The 22548-nt window shown below is 49.1% G+C and overlaps 1 protein-coding gene across 1 annotated transcript; it reads left to right on the forward strand.

Moving 5' to 3' along the window:
- Positions 1–13183: 13183 nt before the first annotated feature.
- LOC109766339 (alpha-1,3-arabinosyltransferase XAT2) lies at positions 13184–15462 on the forward strand. The gene is made up of 3 exons (XM_020325107.4): positions 13184–13706; positions 13817–13909; positions 14039–15462. Exons 1-3 carry the CDS (start codon positions 13580–13582, stop codon positions 15340–15342), a joined length of 1524 nt encoding a protein of 507 aa, XP_020180696.1. The 5' UTR covers positions 13184–13579; the 3' UTR covers positions 15343–15462.
- The last annotated feature ends 7086 nt before the right edge of the window (positions 15463–22548 follow it).

Here is a 22548-nt window from a genome sequence, read left to right on the forward strand (position 1 = left end):
CAAGAAGGACGACTCACTCCGCATGTGCATTGACTTCAAGCATATCAATTGGGCCTGCCCGAAAGATCACTTTCCTCTCCCCTGCATCGATCAAATAGTCGACTCGACTGCAGGGTGTGAGCGCTTGTCCTTTTTGGACGCCTATTCCGGGTATCATCAGATCCGACTGTATGGACCCGATGAGATAAAAACAGCTTTCATCACTCCATTTGGGTGCTTCTGTTATGTCACCATGCCATTCGGCCTGAAGAATGCTGGAGCCACATTCATGAGGATGATTCAGAAGTGTTTACTCACTCAAATCAGTCAGAATGTGGAAGCATACATGGATGACATTGTGGTCAAGTCACGTAAAGGTTCTGACCTGTTGGCTGACCTTGCTGAAACTTTTGCCAACCTCAGAAGGTATGATATCAAGCTTAATCCATCAAAGTGTACATTCGGAGTTCCGGGCGTAAAATTACTCGGCTTCCTCGTTTCCGAACGGGGGATCGACGCTAACCCAGAGAAAGTTGGTGCCATTCTCCGAATGAAACGCCCTGTGCGTGTGCACGATGTCCAGAAGCTTACAGGTTGTTTGGCCACCTTAAGTCGATTCATTTCTTACCTCGGTGAAAAGGCATTGCCTCTTTACCGACTGATGAAAAGTCTGATAAGTTCGAATGGACTCCTGAAGCTGATGCAGCATTTGCAGAGCTCAAAGCCCTGCTTTCCACCTAGCCGGTGCTTGCTGCCCCAATTAGCAAAGAGCCTTTACTGCTTTACATTGCATCCACTGGACAAGTCGTCAGTACAGTACTTACGGTCGAGCGGGAAGAAGAAGGAAAAGCCTGTAAAGTTCAGCGCCCAGTATATTATGTTTCTGAAGTTTTGACTCCATCAAAGCAAAGATATCCACATTATCAGAAGCTTGTTTATGGGATTTATATGACCACGAAGAAGGTTGCACATTATTTCCCTGACCACTCCATTACAGTCGTCAGCGACGCTCCACTATCATAGATTCTGAACATCAGAGATGCAACTGGTCGAGTGGCAAAGTGGGCGATTGAACTCCTTCCCTTGGATATTAAGTTTGAGGCAAAGAAAGCTATCAAGTCCCAAGCAATAGCAGATTTCCTCGCCGAGTGGATCGAACAGCAACTGCTGACTCAAGTTCACTCGGAGCACTGGACCATGTTCTTTGATGGTTCCCAGATGCTGAATGGTTCCGGTGCTGGGGTGGTACTGGTATCCCCCCGAGGAGACAAGCTCAGATATGTTCTCCAGATTCACTTTGATTCCTCCAATAACGAAGCGGAATATGAAGCACTCTTATATGGGTTACGTATGGCCATCTCACTCGGCGTCCGTCGCCTCATGGTCTACGACGACTCAGATTTGGTAGTCAATCAAGTGATGAAGGAGTGGGACATCAGAAGCCCAGCTATGACTTGTTACTGCAGTGCGGTGAGGAAGTTGGAAAAGAAGTTTGAGGGGTTAGAGCTCCATCATATACCCCGACTGAAAAATCAAGCAGCCGATGATTTGGCAAAGATAGGTTCCAAGAGGGAAGCCATTCCCAGCAACGTGTTTTTGGAACACATTCATACACCTTCAGTTCAAGAAGATCCTTTCACTAGAGAGCCCCCGCAGCCTAAGAGTGCCACAGATCCGACTGAAGTCGAAGTCCCAGCCGTGGTCGACCTGATCATGGAGGTTGTGGTCATCACTCCTGACTGGACAGTGCCATACATTGCGTATATCCTTAGGAAGGAACTCCCAGAGGATGAAGAAGAGGCTCGACAGATCGTCCGTCGATCCAAAGCCTTTACTGTGATAAGAGGACAACTGTTAAGGGAAAGCGTAACCGGAGTCAGCCAGAAATGCATAACACCAGAAGAAGGTCGGGTGATCCTCAACGGCATCCACTCGGGGACCTGTGGTCACCATGCGTCCTCTCGGACCATTGTGGCCGAAGCATACCGAGCTGGATTTTATTGGCCATGAGCAAATGAAATGGCGAAAGATATAGTCGAGAAATGTGAAGGCTGCCAGTTTTACTCCAATATGTCCCACAAGCCTGCGTCAGCCCCGAAGATTATTCCACTCGTCTGGCCCTTTGCTGTTTGGGGATTGGATATGGTTGGACCCCTGAGGACTGGTAGGAGCGGCTTCACACATGTGCTTGTAGCAGTCGACAAGTTTACCAAATGGATTGAAGCCAAGCCTATCAAGAATCTTGAAGCCAGTACTGCCGTCAGCTTCATCAGAGAATTGACATTCAGATATGGAGTTCCGCACAGCATCATCACTGACAATGGGTCGAACTTCGATTCTGATGAGTTCAGAGCCTTCTGTGCTTCCCAAGGCACACGAGTCGACTATGCTTCAGTCGCCCACCCCCAGTCGAATGGACAAGCAGAAAGAGCAAATGGCTTGATTCTCAAAGGACTGAAACCCCGACTGATGCGTGGTCTCAAGCACGCAGCAGGCGCCTAGGTCGATGAACTTCCGTCAGTTCTTTGGGGATTGAGGACAACTCCCAATCGGTCGACTGGCCGAACTCCATTCTTCTTGGTTTATGGAGCTAAAGCTGTTCTACCGAGTGACTTGCTTCACAATGCACCCCGAGTCGAGCTCTTCTCTGAAGATGAAACAGAACAGGCCCGGCAGGACGCAGTCGATCTCCTAGAGGAGGAAAGAGAGATGGCCTTAATCCGGTCGACCATTTATCAGCAAGACTTGCGTCGATTCCACGCCAGAAATGTGAGGGGCCGAGCCTTTCAAGAGGGAGACTTGGTTCTTCGAGTGGATCAGCAGAAACCACACAAGCTCGCCCTTGCTTGGGAAGGTCCCTTCATTGTCACCAGAGTTCTCCACAATGGAGCATACCATCTTTACAATGTCGAGCATCAGAAAGACGAGCCACGGGCTTGGAACGCGGAGCTGCTCCGCCCCTTTTATACTTAAGTACTCATTCGGATGAGATGTAATAAGAAATACCTTTGTAGTTTGTTTATCAAAGACAAGAGCTTTACAGTCTTCCTAAATGGTTGTTGTTGCTTTTGTTTGCGTCTGAAATCCCCCCGTGGGTGACTTTGCCGCGAATCCGTTTCGCCTAAAGTTTGAAAAATCCTACCGAGTGGTGAGCAAGCCTCTCACTCGGGGGCTTAGCCGCGAATCCGTTTCGCCTAAGTTTGAAAAATCCTACCGAGTGATGAGCAAGCCTCTCACTCGGGGGCTTAGCTGCAGTCCAGTACTCGCCTAAGTTTGAAAAATCCTATCGAGTGATGACCAAGCCTCTCACTCGGGGACTTAGCTGCAGTCCAGTACTCGCCTAAGTTTGAAAAATCCTACCGAGTGATGAGCAACCCTCCCACTCGGGGGCTTAGCTGCAGTCCAGTACTCGCCTAAGTTTGAAAAATCCTACCGAGTGGTGAGCAGCCCTCCCACTCGGGGGCTTAGCTGCAGTCCAGTACTCGCCTAAGTTTGAAAAATCCTACCAAGTGATGAGCAAGCCTCTCACTCGGGGGCTTAGCTGCAGTCCAGTACTCGCCTAAGTTTGAAAAATCCTACCGAGTTGTGAGCAACCCTCTCACTCGGGGGCTTAGCTGCAGTCCAGTACTCGCCTAAGTTTGAAAAATCCTACCGAGTTGTGAGCAACCCTCTCACTCGGGGGCTTAGCTGCAGTCCAGTACTCGCCTAAGTTTGAAAAATCCTACCGAGTGATGAGCAAGCCTCTCACTCGGGGGCTTAGCTGTAGTCCAGTACTCGCCTAAGTTTGAAAAATCCTACCGAGTGGTGAGCAACCCTCTCACTCGGGGGCTTAGCTGCAGTCCAGTACTCGCCTAAGTTTGAAAAATCCTACCGAGTGGTGAGCAACCCTCCCACTCGGGGGCTTAGCTGCAGTCCAGTACTCGCCTAAGTTTGAAAAATCCTACCGAGTGGTGAGCAACCCTCCCACTCGGGGGCTTAGCTGCAGTCCAGTACTCGCCTAAGTTTGAAAAATCCTACCGAGTGGTGAGCAACCCTCCCACTCGGGGGCTTAGCTGCAGTCCAGTACTCGCCTAAGTTTGAAAAATCCTACCGAGTGGTGAGCAACCCTCCCACTCGGGGGCTTAGCTGCAGTCCAGTACTCGCCTAAGTTTGAAAAATCCTACCGAGTGGTGAGAAACCCTCCCACTCGGGGGCTTAGCTGCAGTCTAGTACTCGCCCAAGTTTGAAACCCATCCCTATCCGCAAGGACGACGAGGTACAGGTCGACTGAAACCTTCTCCTTCGGAGCTGCGCCACAAGTACAACGTGCGCGCCATCTCTATCCGCAAGGACGGCGAGGTGCAGGTCGACTGCAACCTTGTCCTTCGGAGCTGCGCCACAAGTACAACGTGCACTCCATCCCTATCCGCAAGGACGACGAGGTGCAGGTCGACTGAAACCTTCTCCTTCGGAGCTGCGCCACAAGTACAACGTGTGCTCCCTCCCTATCCGCAAGGACGATGAGGTGCAGGTCGACTGCGACCTTCTCCTTCGGAGCTGCGCCACAAGTAGAACGTGTGCTCCCTCCCTATCCGCAAGGACAGCGAGGTACAGGTCGACTGCAACCTTCTCCTCGGAGCTGTGCCATAAGTACAATAGCTGCATCTCAAGTACAAAGATTATTCCAATTGAAAAGCGAATTCCACTCGAAGGCAAACACAAGCATATTCAGAGATAAACCAAGTTCAGATAAATCCTAAAGTTCCGGACGACGGATCAAAAGTATTCGAGCATCAAGCCCGAAGAAGTTTAACGATTACACAATCACTCGGCATTCCGAGGCAAATAAAGGTGGAGCATAATGTTTCTCGGTCACGCGTCAGGAGAAGGACTGGCTGGGTCACAGAAACTGTCAAGGTCTATGCTGTCTGCAATGCAAGTGGCGGCATCAAGGAAAGTGTCCATGAAGGATTGGAAGGTGTGCCTCTTTGTGTTAGCAACCTTGAGCTCCGCCAGCTTGTCTTCTTTGACGTCTTTGAAGTGCACTCGGACCAAGGACAACGCGACATCAGCGCCACAGCGAGCAGATGACTTCTTCCACTCTTGCACTCGGTTAGGTATTTGATTCAGTCGAGCCATCAGAGACTCGAGGTCTTGAGACAGTTCCGCCTGAGGCCAGAGTTCAGTATCAACCCGAGTCATCGCTGCCTTCAGGCGGGCAAGATAAGCAACCGCGCTGTCCATGCGAGATTCCAACCGCAGCACATTCATCGCAACATCATCCTTAACTGGACAATTTATGGGATCGAGACCCGTCTCGACCCGCCCAGTTTCCGCTTCAAAGTCTTGGCAAAGCTCTACACAGTTGAGTAAATGGTGAGTCGACGATATAATCAAGCTTGACAGTCGACCGTAATAAGTCAGTCAATCATCAGTACCTTCAAGTTTTAGAACCAGCTTTGCAGCAAGCTGGCCCAGATAAGACTCCAACTCGCCCTTCTTGGCCTTGAGGCTCCCAAGCTCGTCAGTCAGCTTGTCCTTGTCTTTCTTCAGTCGCTCGACCTCCTGATTGGCGTCACAGACAGCAGTCTTTAGTTTGGAGTTCTCCTCTTCTAACTTGCCGACTGAAGCAAGCTTCTTGTCAGCAAGCGCCATTTTCTCTCGCGCTTCCTTCTGTGCAGCAGCAAGATCTAGATCCTTCTTCTCCAAAGCCTGCTTCATTTTCTCTAAAGAAATAACATTCTTCAGACGGGCTTGGAGTTGACGGTTTTCACTACATACATCTGCTCGAGTGGAGTCACTCGGTTCAAAAAATGGAAAGGAAAAGTGCCAGCAGTGAGAAAGACAGTTGACAATTGGTTACCTCCCATGGCAGCTACTTCATCACGAGCAGTCTTGAGATTCTTCTTGGCCAATTCCAGATCAAGGTTGAGGCTGATTTGCTGCTTGTTCATTGTGGAAAGCTAAGCCCCAAGATCACAAGATTTCTGCAGTATAAGCCACATCAGTTGACCGAGATAAAAAGACATCACAGTGATAGCTACTCTAAGACTACCGTCAAATCAAACATTCAACGGCAGTCTCGGGGACTACACCCAGTGGGTGCACTTAGCGTGCCCCCACTGGTTTGAATAAACACTCGACATGGTCTGCCCAGCGCGAGAGTAAAAAAAAGCAGTTCTCAGACCATAGTCGACTGCCCGCAGTCAACCACGGTCTCGGGGACTACACCCAGTGGGTGCACTTAGCATGCCCCAACTGGTTCTGGTGTCATTCGACCTGGCCAGTCTAGACCGAGTGACAAAATTCAGATTCTCAGACCACAGTCGACTGCCCGCAGTCAACTATGGTCTCGGGGACTACACCCAGTGGGTGCACTAAGAGTGCCCCCACTAGTTCAAAGATTCAATTCAAGACGACTCAAATTGACTCGTGCAACTTCAAAACAGTCACACCCCTGTGGGTGATCGGATGAGAAATATGATCAATCAGAAATCAACTAACCTGGACATTGGTCTGCAGAGCAGCTCTGGCGTTGAAGGCCACCTGACTGGCCTCATGCACCACTTTCATTTGCCCCATCACAAGGTTCAACTGAAGAAGAGCTTCCTTGGTGGTAGTCGGTGGGTCGTCCGGGGTTTGATACGCAGTGAAAAGCAATGATGGCAGAGCAGTCGGAGCAACCGCTGGGTCTGATGCCTGGAGTTGTATTGGTGCAGCAGAAGTCTGAGCAGCTGATCCTGATGGGCAATCAGTCGACAGCGGGATAGCGAAAGTGACGTTGGTACGTGCCGGATGTGTCGATCGCTCGACTGCCGTCCCAGGCATCTCAGTTGACTGAGGAACCAAGGCCTCAGGCGCTTTCCCGCTCAGTTCCTTGTCCCTCCTCCTCCTTCCCCTCAGCGTTACTTCTTCTTCATCGTCCGGGAGCACAACAACGTCCCGTGGTGCTGCAACAAACAGAGAAAGTCAAAGAGATAGCTGACAAACAATCCAGTCGTCCAAATAAATTCGAGTCGGGCAGACTTACTGGCTTTGGAGGTAGCTGCGTCGTCGGTTTCCTCGTCGTCTGGGGTCTTGTCGATATCCATATCAGTCACAGCCGAGGCCGGGTTGTAAAGGTTCATCATCCACTCGGTCAGTACAAGAGAATCGGTCAGAACAAGAAAATACGGGGAGAACATTTACCCAGAAGCAACAGGAACGTCCATCTTGATTCTAGGCAAGGTCTTCCGAGCCTTCGAAGGATTGATCTTGGGCTGCTTGGTGACCTTCTCAGCCAATTCTGGAGTCGAAGACCGAGCGCGCTTTTGAGATGGAGCGCTCGAGGCCACAGCCTTGCCGCGCCTGCCCGCGGGATCATGGTGCTGCTTGGATCGATGTTTAGAACGAGGTGGTGAGTCGGCTACCTCCTCGTCGTCCGACTCATCACTCTCATCTTCATCATCGTCGGCTGGTGACTCCCACTCGCCGCTCTTCTCCGCGCTGTCCTGGCCTTCATGGTCCTGCTCCAGAGCTTGTTCGCCATTGGGCATTGAGTGCATCTCTGTATAAATCTACAAAACAAGGAGCCGAGTGGAAATCAGTCGGATCAACAAATAGTCAGAAAACACATCCAAATTCAATCAGTTGTAGTGGCCAAACCTTGTTTGGCTGGTTGCTGTCGCTGAAAGGGTTGACTCTCCTGGGGCCCCTAGGGTTGTCCTTGTTCCCGGTGATGCCCCTCAGCCACTGGGCTACTGTTTTGGCCGCCACCTCCTCCGGATGAACCCGAGCGGTATCACCAGCCCCGGAGTACATCCACATGGAGTGGTCACGAGCTTGAAGTGGTTGAATGCGCCGACTGAGGAACACCTCCAGCAGATCCATGCCGGTGACACCTTGGTTGATCAGTTGAACTGCTCTCTCGACCAGCATGCCCGTCTCCGCCTTCTCCGCGGCGGTCACTTTCAACGAAGATGGAGTTTGAACACGATCAAAAGAGAAAGGGGGAAGTCTAGTCGACTGGCCTGGGGTCACGATATCCTGGCAATAGAACCAGGTCGACTGCCAGCCCCTGACCGACTCAGGAAGAGTCATCGAAGGGAAGGAACTCCTCTTCCTCTTCTGAATACCCAGACCCCCACACATCTGGATAACATGGGTTTTCTCGTCGTTCGAGTTCGCTTTCTTCACTGTTTGGGAGCGGATGGTGAAAATGTGCTTGAAAAGACCCCAGTGCGGTCGACACACCAGGAAATTCTCGCACATGGACACGAATGCGGCAAGGTATGTGATGGTGTTGGGAGTGAAATGATGGAGTTGAGCCCCGAAGAAATTCAAGAAACCTCGAAAGAAGGGGTGTGGAGGAAGCGAGAAGCCGCGGTCGACATGAGTGGCGAGCAGAACACACTCACCCGGTCGCGGCTGTGGCTCCGTTTCCCCCTCCGGCAGTCACGCGGACTCATGGACGATCAGCCCTAACTCGGCCATATCGTCCAAGTCTTCCTGCCGAAGTGAGGATCGGATCCAATCTCCCTGGATCCAACCCGACAGCAGCCCCGAGCGCGATGAAGATCCCCGATTCGTCTTCTTGCTTTTCGCCGCCCCCGTCGCCTTCTTCGCGCGTTCCAGCGCCGCTGTTTTCTCCTTCCCCATGGCGGCGGAGCGGCGGCGTCGAGAGTGGAGAAGCTGAACAAGGTAAAGAAGAAAGAGGAAGAAGAAGGAGAATGGGCACGCACATTGCAGACGCCTCGGCCTCGCCGCTTTTAAAGGCCTACTTCCGAGTGGCTGACGCGTGGGCCCGGACGATCCTGTCAAATCCCTTAACAGTCGCACACGGGATACGTGGCGAAAAAGGTGGCGCGGAAATCGAAACGTCCTATTTTATCTACTCCGCTTACCACGGCGCGCTCCGCCTGGCGCGCTTGCACCAAAATTTTGAATCCCGCGAAATCCGGGATCCCCTACAACTGATCACACCAAAGATTCCATGTCAAGGATAACACTCGACGGATGACGTTATAAAAACCAGTCGGCCATTTCTGAATCGATCAAGGCGACTGAAACGAAGCCGAAGTTCCAACAACTGGCATCCATTTGGAGATGACAGCAAGAGTCAAAGCAAGGTCAACTTCAACCTTCTTTTCACTCGGGCCTCAACCCATTCGGGGGCTAATGATGAGGACATAGACCTGGGGTAGGGTAATAGGCCTGACCTATACGTCCTACCTAAGGTCCTTGTCCTAGAAGCAAAGAGGTTCAAGAGTAAATAGAGGGGACCCAACAAAGGTGTCGAGTGCAATCCACTCGACCTACCATTCACTCGGAGACCCCCCCTTATTTAGGTCACTCGACCACTAAACCACTCGACGTGCAGAAGACCTAAAGCCACTCCGCGCAGGAACGGTCCGGCATTTACCCTTAGACTTAATAGTCATTTATAGCACTTTACTACGGACGTTACCTGTAATGCTCCTTCTTTATGAACATTGAACCCTGTGTAACGGAGGGGAGCTGGGGTCCTAGCGCACTCTATATAAGCCACCCCCCTCCTCTGGGACAAGGATTCGCACCCCCTGTAACACACACGCATATACTCCAGTCGACCGCCTCCGGGCTCCGAGACGTAGGGCTGTTACTTCCTCCGAGAAGGGCCTGAACTCGTAAAACTTGTGCGTACAACTTCTCCATAGCTAGGATCTTGCCTCTACATCCCTACCCCCCATTCTACTGTCAGACTTAGAACCACGACACCGCCCGCTCGCCCGGATGGAGGAGCTAGCTACGTCTGTCCGGTGGAATCGATTCAGATAGCTTGCTAGCTAGCTCTCCGTCCGCTGGATTCAGCTAGCTAGCTAGCTCTCCGTCCGCTCAAATTGCTACCTAGCTAGCTAGCTTCATGCGAGTCGGCGGCTGCTGTTGCTGCTGCTGCAGTTGACACTGCTGCTGGCTCTAGCCTGGTCGCGCCCACTGGCGAGCTCGAGGAGGCAGGACGCGCACATGTCGAGGGGACGGAGGTCGAGAATGGGAATGGCATGAGGAAGAAGATGGTATATTTAAAGATTTTTCTTTTTTACGGGTTGATCATACGGGCTCAATTCAGTCGCAGCTAAAATCAGCCCTTATAATGCGTTTTTCTCGACCCTTAAAACACTTATACGGGTCGCAGTTTTAAGGGGTCTGCTAGAGATGCTCTTATGGTGGTAAGGGAATCTCCAATCGCGGACCCTAAACCTTCTGCAACCGTTCAGACCGGACTGTCTGAACAGCGGAAGCCATCCAACGCGGCCCTGTATCGGTCCGCGAGGCGGTCCAGACATGATTTATGCCGCAAACCGGAGATAAAAGTGGGGAGGTTTGCGGGAGTCCGGAACGATCCCAAGCCTGTTTCTGACTGCCCAGGCCAAACCAAAAACCCCCACATCCCTTCCGCGCGTTTTCGGTCAGCCCCGCTTCCGAGCGTCAGCGCCTGCATTCATGCCCGTCCAGAGCAGACGCGACCGCTCACTGGCGTCGGCATTGAAGCGGCGCGCTGACCGAGAGAGCGCCGCCCGCGCCGCTTCCTGGTGCATGCGACTTCCGGGCATTCAAATGACACGACGGCCGCCCGTCCGTCCATCTGTCTGCCACCCGCATTGATGGCACGCAGTTGCGGAGGCGTCTCCTTCGGCGCCACCCGTCCGTCCATTTGCCGCCCACAGGTGCTATATAAACAGATGTCCCGATGCCCCGGCCATAGCCACACTCATCCCTCTCCACACCACTCCCCGCCATGGATCCCTCCACGGCCAAAGCTCTTTGGGACGGGCTGACGCCAGAGCAGAAGAAGACCATGACCACCATTGCTGTCGAAGAAGCTGGCACGTCTGCGGGCGCCGCCTGCAGCGAGGAAGAGTAGTGCACGGTAGGTCGCCGCCGCTCGTGTCCCAGGAAGGCCACTGCTCCTCCGGTCCTCCCCTCCCATCGACGTCAAGCTTGGTGGGTTTCAACATCTTCGGCCGATTAGTCGCTTGATGGCGACGTGAAGGCGGACCGCTTCAGTTCCCGGGGCTCCGGAGGCGGAGCTGAAAAAGGCGAAGCTTTCGTTCTCTTGGTTCATGGCCGGAGACGGGGACCGGAAGCCGGCGATCATGTAGATTAGCCCGTCTAGGACCGCTTTCATGTATTTGTAATGAAATCCGTCATGTTTACATGAAATCCGGCATGTTTATATAAAACCAGGCGTGTTTATATGAAATCCACACTTGTTTGCATGATTTTCGTCCGCCTGATTTGAGTTGTTGTGAAAATGTATGCAGCTAGCGTTGGATGGCTGCCTCCCACATCCATGTCGGGTTGCCGTTGCAGATGCCGTAAACCATCCCAGCCCCTAATTATTTCCCATTTATTTGCTACGCATGGACATTAGCGTTTGTCCTAACAGAAAGAGACACGGAAGTACGCCGCCGGTACCGCGTCACCAACGCGACCCGGCCGCCGGTCCTGGCTGGTTACCAAACCAGCCAAGCAAGATATCACATCTACATGTACCGGTAGCAGGGTGCCAGCTGATTGGCAGAAATTACGAGATTAGCATTACCTAATCTCCCGCTGCGGGGCCCGGCTGGCGACGGCCAGGAAACGATCAACGGCCTAGGACTAGGACAAAGGAGTAGCTGATTAACCCAAGCCAAAAAAAAGTAAGATTATTATGTTTCTCAATAAATGTCATCTTCGTCGTTTAATGAAACAACCAAGTTATTTTTATTTTGGGCTGACTGCCAAAACTGAAAGAAAATAAAAATCCAAGGCCCTCTTTGATTCGGATGAAATGGAAAATTGTAGCGGGATGCCAACTTGAATAGCGTGTGCAACATTTGATGCCGCAGGAAAAAAATAATTGTAAAACTATGTTGGAAGGGATGCTATTCCTATGAAATGTAGTACACATAATTGTTTAGAATAAAATTCATGTAAGATTCAATCTTATAAATCAAATGAACAACGTAGGAAAATTATCTAAGGATTCTAACGCTCCAAAAATCTTATAGAATACATTTGAATCAAAGGAGCCCTAAAGACGGAAAGAACGTCCTGTCTACAACCCCGCAACCGTTTTTCGCATCTCGCTTTCTCATCAAGTTGTTGTGGGATTTTGAAAATCATTACCAACCTGGAATTTAGATGCTATCCCCATGGCCGGGATCCCGTTTCTTGCATCACCATCATGCGATTGCGAAGTCGAGAGACATTGGCTCGTTATGCGCACAAATGACTTCTCAAGCATTAAGATGTCGTTTTATACGTAGGCCAGGTCAAACTCTATTGATTTGATGGGCTAACCTTTTGCCTTGGTTGTCTAAAAGTGTTGCCAATCTACCAGGTAGTCAAATTTGTTATGTTGGCTGCAAACCATTTAGCCTTGTAACTATGATGTCGTCGTGTGAAAGAGAAAACTGCCATTTTAAATGTTCTCGGGTTTTAGTGTGGTTTGATATGTAGGCCGTGCTTCAAATGTTACATTGGTTACCTTATAGGTACTAAAATATTTTTGCCGATTTGTTGGGTAATCAACTTCTGGGCCAGGGACATGCAGACACGTACTGCATCATTTTGTTTCTACTTCTCGCGGCATCCGTCGTCGCTGAAACCCCCTCCCCACCATTCATTCAGATCCGAAGCACCCAACACCAGAGCTTGTCGTCGGGCATGATGAGAAGCCATGACCTCACCGCTCCGGCGAGACGACAAAGGTTTACGGTAGAAACCGATGTAATCAAGTGTTGGGCCATGTCTTCAAATGCAGTACAGTACCTTCATGCGTTGGTTGATTTTCATACCGAGAACCAAAATAAGATGAGCAGAAATTAATTGTGAGAAACCAAAACGGAGGGGTTTGCGCAAAGAATTTAATTCGCAGCTTCGAAAGGAAATCTTTCACCACCTTCTGCCATTCGGTAATTTCACACTTTCAACAGGAGTTCCATTTATTTATTTATTTATATTCGTATACACAAATTCACGCGTGTTGGCACGTCGGTCTGTGGGAGGACCCGTGACGCTGGTAAGTACACGCCACATTCACGCTCTCGGTCGGCCGGTCCGGGCATACATGCATCTTTTCCTGTGGCCGAAAACGGAAAAAACAATAATGATAGGGGAGAGAGGCAACTTAGCAACAAACAGTGTGCGTGTGGGTGTGGGCCGGACCATGCATGCCCACCCTGCGTGGCTTAGGGCCGGCCCAGCACGACGCACGCACGTCGTGCGTTCCAGTCTCTCCGCACGATGACGGCTAATCCCGGGGGCCAGGCTGCTAACAATCCTGGATTTTGCTGCAATAATCCCTCACTTATGAGTTGCCGCAGAGCATTCCGATTCTTTATTACCACCTCGTTTAATCATCCGCACTCGGCGAGCAGAGCAGCTGAGGTCCATCCAGATCCAGCAGGGCACTCGCCACACGAGAAAGTTTCAAAGCATCTCCCTCTCTCTCTCTCTGTCTCGAGAAGAGTCTTCCTCCTTGGGGGGAGGCAGGCAGGCAGCAAGCAAAGCCCAGCAAGCAAGCAAGGGAGCGGCCGCTTCTTGCTGCTCCTCCAGATCTAGCCGGGGGAGGAGGAGGGGTTCGTAGGTGGAGGGCGCGCTGGGGTCCGCGTCGGAGATGAAGGCGGCGCTGCGGAGCCGGCAGGAGCCGCGGCGGGTCAGCAACGGCGTCATCATCGCCGCCATGCTCCTCTCCCTCTGCGTCCTCAGCATCGTCAAGGCCAGATACTGCTCCACGCCCTTCGGTATGTCCACTATCTTTTTCCTCTTTCCCCTTCTCTTCTCTTTGTGTCTGAGCTAGCTGGGTGGATGGATGGATGGATGAGAGCTTGGATGTTTCTTGGCATGGCCGCAGGGAAGCCGGACGACCAGCTCAAGGAGCAGATGAACTCCAGCATCCGGATGGAGACCGACGACGAGCCGGCGCCCGCCGCCACCACGGTCGGAGGTGAGCTGCCTGGATCGATTGACCGATTCGGCGGAGCTACCTAGAATCGGCCGATTGCTGATTTGGGGACGAAATGTATGTAGAGCATGCTGCTCAAGACTTCCTTTTTCTTCTTTGTTGATTGGTCAGGTTCGGAGGAAGATGCGGAGGAGGATGTGGAGGACGACAGCGCCGCCCCGGTGCCCAAGGTCACCGCGGAGAGGGCGGAGAAGACAGCCGTCTCCGTCTCCGGCGCCGGCACAGGAAAAAAGGATAAGGATAAGGGGAGGCACAAGAAGAAGAAGCCGACCTGCTTCATGACGAGCAAGCGCTCGGAGCGGTGCGAGGCGGCGGGGGACATCCGGGTGGTGGGCAACGTCTCCACCATCTACATCGACTCGCTGGACAGGGAGTGGCGGACCAAGCCGTACGCGCGGTACCACGACCCCGTCGCCATGACCCACGTCCGGGAGTTCGTCCTCAAACCCTTCCCGTCCGACGCGCCGCCGCCGGCCTGCACCAAGAACCACTCCGTCCCCGGGTTTGTGTTTTCCAACCGCGGCTTCTCCGGCAACCTCTACCACGACTACACGGACGTGCTGGTGCCGCTCTTCCTCAGCACGCGCAGGTTCAACGGCGAGGTGCAGTTCCTGCTCAGCGACCTCAAGCCCTGGTGGGTGGCCAAGTTCCGGCCGCTGTTCCGGCAGCTCAGCAGGTACGAGGTGGTGGACGTGAACAACGACCTGGAGGTGCACTGCGTGCCCCGCATCGTCGTCGGCTCCGACTTCCACAAGGACATGGGCATCGTCCCGTCCAAGGCCGCCGGCGGCGTCTCCATCGTCGACTTCAAGCGCACCCTCCGCGACGCCTTCGGGCTGGAGCGCGCGGCGGCCTCCCGCGGCGGCGCCACGGGCGCCGGCAAGCCGCGCCTCCTCATCATCTCCCGCAAGAACTCGCGCCGGTTCCTCAACGAGCGGGAGATGGCGGCCGCCGCCGCCGCCATGGGCTTCGACGTGCGCATCGCGGAGCCCGACCAGCACACCGACATGTCCACCTTCGCGCGGCTCGTCAACTCGGCGGACGTGATGGTGGGCGTGCACGGCGCCGGGCTCACCAACATGGTGTTCCTCCCCGCGGGGGCCGTGCTGATCCAGGTGGTGCCGTTCGGCGGGCTGGAGTGGCTCACCGGCGTGACCTTCAAGAACCCGGCGGCGGACATGGAGGTGACGTACATGGACTACAACGTGCAGCTGGAGGAGAGCTCGCTGCTGGAGCAGTACCCGCGGAACCACCAGGTGCTGACGGACCCCTACGCCGTGCACAAGCAGGGGTGGGACGCGCTCAAGGCGGCCTACCTGGACAAGCAGAACGTGCGGCTGGATCTGGACAAGTTCAGGGCCACGCTCCGGGACGCGCTCAGCCGGCTGCCGCCGGCGTCGACCCCGGCGGCCTGAGCCTGCCCACGTCCGTCCCCGGTCCGGTAGATATAGGTCCGTCCGTCCGTGTATATCTATCTGCTCTGCTCTGCTCCGCTCCGTGCCTGCCTCGTTTTGCTTAACTTGATTCTTGATTTCTTCTTCTTCTTTCTTCTTTCTTCTTCTTCCTCTTGCTCTTCTTCTGGTAAGACCCCATTGACGGCGAGCAAGAACATGTGGTTACAGAGGATGTTGCTTCGTACTTTGTGATTATTTGCTTCTTATATCAATTAATTTACAAGAAAAAATATCAAGAACATATAGCTCCACCAGTGCACTGAGCAGCAGTCGATCCCCTTCTCCATTTTGTCGATCCATGAATCCATGGCAAGAACACATCGCAGCACTTATCTTCCCTCCCTTCGCCCAAATCTCCAATGGTAATGGCAATGGCAAGTCAGAATCCATGGGTTGGCACCGGAGAAGCTCGGTCATGGCGGGAGAGGAGGAGGACTGCGACTTGGCGAGCCCCTGCTCCGTGTCAGCCAGCTAGCTGATAGGTTTGTCTAGCTCGTTGGCAGCAGCCGCCAAGTGGTGGAGCGATTCCGTCAGCTGATCGATGTGTTGTTGGTTGATTGTTCGGCCAGCGGAAAAGAAATCAAAGTTTGGCTGGTTCCTTCGCCGTGGTTCGTGGGCGCGTCGCTGTCGCCGAACTGGGGGGCTGCCAACTCCGAGCTACCTCCGGCGCCTGCCTGCCAGCGTCATCTCGTTGTGACATCGTGTGAGGCGCACGGGCTGCCCGAAGCTTCGGCGGTCTTCTTCTCTCCCCTTTCTTTCCAGGGGGAGGAAATGTCAGCGGCGGCAGGCGTGTCGCCGTCCGGTCTCATTATTTTTCTTCCACATTTCGCCGTCTGGTTTTGAGACTGGACCTATTCAAGGAGTATATTCGCGGGCGGACCACTTTAATCTCGTGCACGAGAGTGAAACTTGTTGACCGGATTGAAAATTAACTTTCATGAAAGTGAAGTTCATTGTCTTTTTTTCTGGATACATGTCCTTTTTTTAGAGTGGATCTATTCAATGCGCATAATTCACGTCCGGGCCACTAAATCTTGTGCACGAGAGTGAAATTTGTTGTCTGGATTAAAAATTAATTTTCATAAGATCAAAGTTAGTTGCCTTTTCTTTTCATAAATTTTGATTTTATTAAACTCAATATATAGCATCAAGCGGAACACTCCCACGATACTGATCTAAACGATCTTATATTTCTTTACAGAGGGAGTACAACGGATAATGGGTGGACATCTGTACCCTGCATAATTAGGATGCATACAACCAACATTAGCAGTCTCACAATAAAAAAAAAGACATAATGGCCGAAGTTTTTTTAATGTCTAGGAAAGACATGTGAAAGAGGAGAGAGGCATGTGAAAGAGAGGAACAATCTAGTGATTTTTTTACATGAAGTATAAGGAAAATACAGAAACTACCTTGTACTTGGGAATTCCAATTGATGTCAAGAGACTAATTGATCATTGAAAACAAGTAGGGAAAATGTGGAACAACAATTTTTCATACAAATGAAATATTTATCTATTGGAGTACTTCCCCACACTTGCATGAACAATGTTTCATCGTGATCAGAAGACTAAACTTCTACGGATAAAAGAAAATAACACATGTCTGCCAAAAGATTATGGGGGGCTTGTATTCCTGAATCCGACCACTATTAATCAAAGATTATTGTGCAAAAGCTTGTGGAAATTGGAGAATGCCGAAGGCACTTGGTATACTACATTGCCAAATAAACACGTGCAAAACCAAGTTTCGTCCCCATGCCAAAAAAGGAGTCTGTTTCACATTTCTGGCAGAGCCTGATGGGAGTAAATCTCTTTTCCCAGAAGTTTGCTAAAAGGGATTCTTAGTGGGCTAAAACCATGTTCCGGAAAAAAAAAACCTGTGTGAATGGATTACATGATTCCCAATACTATACAATAAATATCACAGTCTCTAAATTGTTCATAATGTAAAGGATGGTGAATGGGGTTGCATGAGATTCAAAAGAACTCCGAGGGGAGAGACCATAGAGCAATCATCTAATCTGGAGAATTCGGTGAATGCTTATAATTCAAGTGATGAGGAAGACATGGTGAGATCGAGAATTGGGATTAAAACATGTTTATTATTAGGGAGGTATATTGGCAGCATCTTTTGATATGGCTGGTTATAGGTTTTACGTGGAATCTGAGAGATAACGATATTCCTCTAGTCAATGCTTAAAATGGTATCTTGACCAAGGATAATCTTCTCAGGAGAGTTTGGAATAGAAATGATCATTTGATATTTGATTGTGCCCTATCTAAACTAATTTGCCAAGTGACCCTTTTGTGCATTTGGTCTAAATAGACCTCCTGGCATAATTGATGATCTCTTCAACGAATAGATGCATGCTTTCCCATCGTCCCAACGCAAACTAGTTCTCTCTGGTGGAGCGTCTATTTGTTGCATGATTCAAAAACTAGGAAAATAGTTTTCTTTAGACAACATCATATGAGTAATCATGTTGTTTATGCAACACCCTTTGACACATGGAATGTTTCTCAGAAAGAACAATGTCGATGAAGCCATGAAGGAGAAATTCCAGTGATAAAGTTGGCGGTTTCGGAGGCCATGGGAAGATTTAATTTCCTACAATTTGGGTAGTGAAGGAGAAATTCCTACAAGTTGGCGGTTTTGGAGGCCATGAAGGAGAAATCCAGTGATAAAGTCTTGCCCTACCTTGATTGTTTTCATGGTGATCTGAACTACAACTAGCCCCTTGAGCATGTTAAAAAATTTAGTGTGTCGGGGCTTCAAAAATATTCTTAGGTCCGCCATTTGAGGAGGTGTGGGCGCGAAGTCATGGCTAGACGCCAATGGTGAATAGGACACAAACCGAAGGCTTTTGAGCACTAGTTGTTGGTGATAGTTGTTCTTTCAGAATCACAGCTTGTGGTGAAAGTCCTCTTCTGCCCCGGGTCTCAAATGAGCTCGGGATGACAGTAAAATAGAAAAAAGGGAAAAAAGGAAACTATGCTGAATTTTTGTGTGCCAAACTTTGACAAATTTCATCACGAATGACATTCGTGCAAGTCATGGCAAAAGAAATCAAAACTCCAAAATGCTTTCAAAATAGCATTTTGGAGCATCGGGTTTGTTGTTTTCGCCATGACATCCATGAATGCCCTTTCCAGTTGAACTTTTGCAATGACACAAAACATTTGTCAAAGTATAGCAAAATAAATCTATTTTTTTTTTCAATTTTGTTAATATTTTTTTGATTTTACTGCTCATCAGGGTGCATTTGAGCTCGCTAGCAGATACTCCACATCCAACTTGTGGTTGCTATGAGTCCCTACAATGTACTAAGTATATGTCTTTTTAAAGAAAGTGCTAAGTGTATGTTGAGACTACTTGTTTTGTTTCTCCTTTGCATGGAACTCTTCGTGTAACGGTTCCTTTAACAGAAATCGAGGAGGAGTATTACTGTTATAGAAAAAACACACACATGGGGTCAAGTCGATCTTGCTAATATTATTTACTATATGCTCTGTCTAGGAATCGTTTCTGTCGAGAAAAAACATTTTTCCATCACACACAACAGAAGTCTCCATTGCACAAAAATTGATATGCATAAACCAAAAGTAGTTCGACCTCTTGGTTTAGAAAATCTTGATAAGGCGAACAATAAGAAGTTGTCTGATGAGGGGAAGGATGGAATGAACATTGATAAGGAAGATGATGATGGTGATATTATGGGTGAAGAATTGGTGGAATATGGTAGTGATCAAAGGGTTCATTTCTCTCAGGAGGAATTGGATCATGAGTCACACGAACCATTTGGAGAAACAGTAGCCAACGCCCAAGGAGTCAATGTTAAAGATCTTAGTTGGTGTTAAAGGTAGCCAACAAGAAGCACATACTAGTAACGCTAATGTTGAGTTCAGTAGATGTGAGAGGTCGAAGGATCAAGAGGATCTAGACACAATTGCTTTAGCCATGAAGAGGATGGATTCAAAATATACTATTCCAGGTAACTAAGCTAATGTTCCCACGGTTCTTAATACTAAGAATGATGATGATCTAGTGAATATGACTAAAAATTTAGGTGTTGTTAACAACGATTGTGATGCCACGTTTATTTCTTCAATTAAAACTTAAAAAATGGCTAGCAAAATCCTTTTGTGGAAAGAAGTAAAGATAAAAAATACAAGAACTTGTTAAGGACACTGATGATGATGAGCTATTACATTCAGGTGATAAGATCATAAACTTGTGCTCCTTTTTTTAGGGTTAGCTAGCTAAAAAAGGGTAGATCCCTAAAGAAAAATAAATTAAAATGTCAGGAATCTTTTGTAATTGCAGGGGTTTGGGATGCCCTGATAAAACAAAGATTCCAGTGGTAGATGATTTTTGATCTTGGAGTCCAATTCATAGGTGTCCCAAAGACTAAGATACGTGGATTCAACCGGAGTTGGGCCAAAAAAATTCTGGCCATAAAAACTTCTTTCGGCCGCACCTAGATCTTAATGGTAGGTTAGGTGGTTTGCTGCTTGAGGTTGACTCTGATAATAATGAGGTTGTTAACTTTGAGGTTGGAAAACACTATATTTGCCGACAACTTGAAGAGAAGAAAATCTTAAGAAGTTGGCAATTAGTTATGTTTTATGGCCATGATCCAAGAAGACAAAGATGGTTTCCTTGTTGAATTTGCTAGTGTACGCAATAGATGTAAGAGGGGGGGGGGCTCATTTATGGCGATTTTAATGTCATCAGATGGACTAGTGAGAAAAATAAACCTTGTGTTCTGATAACCCACAAGTATAGGGGATCGCAACAGTTTTCGAGGATGGAGTATTCAACCCAAATTTATTGATTCGACACAAGGGGAGCCAAAGAATATTCTCAAGTATTAGCAGTTGAGTTGTCAATTCAACCACACCTGGATAACTTAATATCTGCAGCAAAGTATTTAGTAGCAAAGTAGTATGGAAGTAACGATAACGGTGGCAAAAGTAACAGTAGCAGCTTTGTAGTAATTGTAACAGTGGCAACGGAAAAGTAACTAAGCAAGGATCAATATGTGAAAAGCTCGTAGGCATTGGATCAGTGATGGATAATTATGTCGGATGCGATTATTCATGCAACAGTTATAACATAGGGTGACACAGAACTAGCTCCAGTTCATCAATGTAATGTAGGCATGTATTCCGAATATAGTCATACGTGCTTATGGAAAAGAACTTGCATGACATCTTTTGTCCTACCCTCCCGTGGCAGCGGGGTCCTATTGGAAACTAAGGGATATTAAGGCCTCCTTTTAATAGAGTACCGGACCAAAGCATTAACACTTAGTGAATACATGAACTCCTCAAACTACGGTCATCACCGGTAAGTATCCCGATTATTGTCACTTCGGGGTTAACGGATCATAACACATAATAGGTGACTATAGACTTGAAAGATAGGATCAAGAACTCACATATATTCATGAAAACATAATAGGTTCAGATCTGAAATCATGGCACTCGGACCCTAGTGACAAGCATTAAGCATAGCAAAGTCATAGCAACATCAATCTCAGAACATAGTGGATACTAGGGATCAAACCCTAACAAAACTAACTCGATTACATGATAAATCTCATCCAACCCATTACCGTCCAGCAAGCCTACGATGGAATTACTCATGCATGGTGGTGAGCATCATGAAATTGGTGATGGAGAATGGTTGATGATGACGACGACGACGGATTCCCATCTCCGGAGCCCCGAACGGACTCCAGATCAGCCCTCCCGAGAGAGTTTAGGGCTTAGCGGCGGCTCCGTATCGTAAAACGCGATGAATCCTTCTCTCTGATTTTTTTTTTCTCCGAATGTGAATATATGGAGTTGGAGTTGAGGTCGGTGGAGCGCCAGGGGGCCCACGAGGCAGGGGGCGCGCCCTGGGGGGGGGGGGTAGGCGCGCCCCCACCCTCGTGGACAGGGTGTGGGCCCCCTGGCCTTGATTCTTTCGCCAGTATTTTTTATTAATTCCAAAAATATTCTCCGTGAAGTTTCAGGTCATTCCGAGAACTTTTATTTCTGCACAAAAATAACACCATGGCAATTCTGCTGAAAACAGCGTCAGTCCGGATTAGTTCCATCCAAATCATGCAAGTTAGAGTCCAAAGCAAGGGTAAAAGTGTTTGGAAAAGTAGATACGATGGAGACGTATCATGTTCTTCCCAAATGGAGGCACACTTTCAATTCTATCATTGATGGTAATGGTTTGAGAGAAGTGCAGCTCTAAAGAAGACTGCACACTTAGTCTAATTTCCATGAAATGCCCACTTTTGGTAAGCTGGACATGGTCGTAGTTTCCTCAGAATGAGATGTTGCTTATCCATTAGCAACAGTGGTTGGCCTAAATAGAGAGCTATATGATCATGTTCCTTTACATTTGATATTTGGGATCCCACCCACTCATAGTGATAATTTTAGATTTAAAAATTGTTCGTTTGAGAGGGATGGTTTCATGAGTGTAGTTAGGAAGAGATGGCATGCTCCAACCTATTGCGTTCATGATTTAGACAAGTGGCAAGAGAAAGCCATAAGACTCGAGAAGACAGTTAAAAGGCTCGCATATTAATATGGAAGGTGTGTACAGAAATTTGAAGGAGATTTTGAGTGAGTTAGATGAGTTGGATGGAAGGAGTGTTACTGTAGTTTTATCAACTTGGGAGAGAGATCATAAATTGGTTCTGGATGCCAATTTGAAAAAATAATGTTGACCTGATCAAAATTGATTTACCCAATACTACATTAGAGACCTCAATTGATTGTAGAGCCTCAAAAATTAGGGAGCATAGTATGGTTTGATATTTCATTTATGGGCCCAAAGCCAACCTATAATTCAACAGTACTCCAATAACTCCAATAGGAGCATATCTTGAGATTTGAAAGCTTCGAGGCATGCATGTGCTAGGAGGTGTTCCCTTCTCCAAGTTACACTAGTGGTTGGCGCTCGTCATTGCGGGCCTCTTAAGAGGAAGCTGCGCGCGTATTTCTCTCTCTTAAAAAAGAAAAGACAAAAAACTCACCTTCATCTCAAAATAAAATAAAAATTCTCGCAACACGTGCACATCACACCGTATCAAAAAGAAAAAGAAAAAGACTAAATAAATCTTAAAAATAAAAAATAAAAGTCTCACTTCCATCTTCC

This window comes from Aegilops tauschii, chromosome 6, assembly GCF_002575655.3.
Source record: "Aegilops tauschii subsp. strangulata cultivar AL8/78 chromosome 6, Aet v6.0, whole genome shotgun sequence".
Taxonomy (NCBI): Eukaryota; Viridiplantae; Streptophyta; class Magnoliopsida; order Poales; family Poaceae; genus Aegilops; species Aegilops tauschii.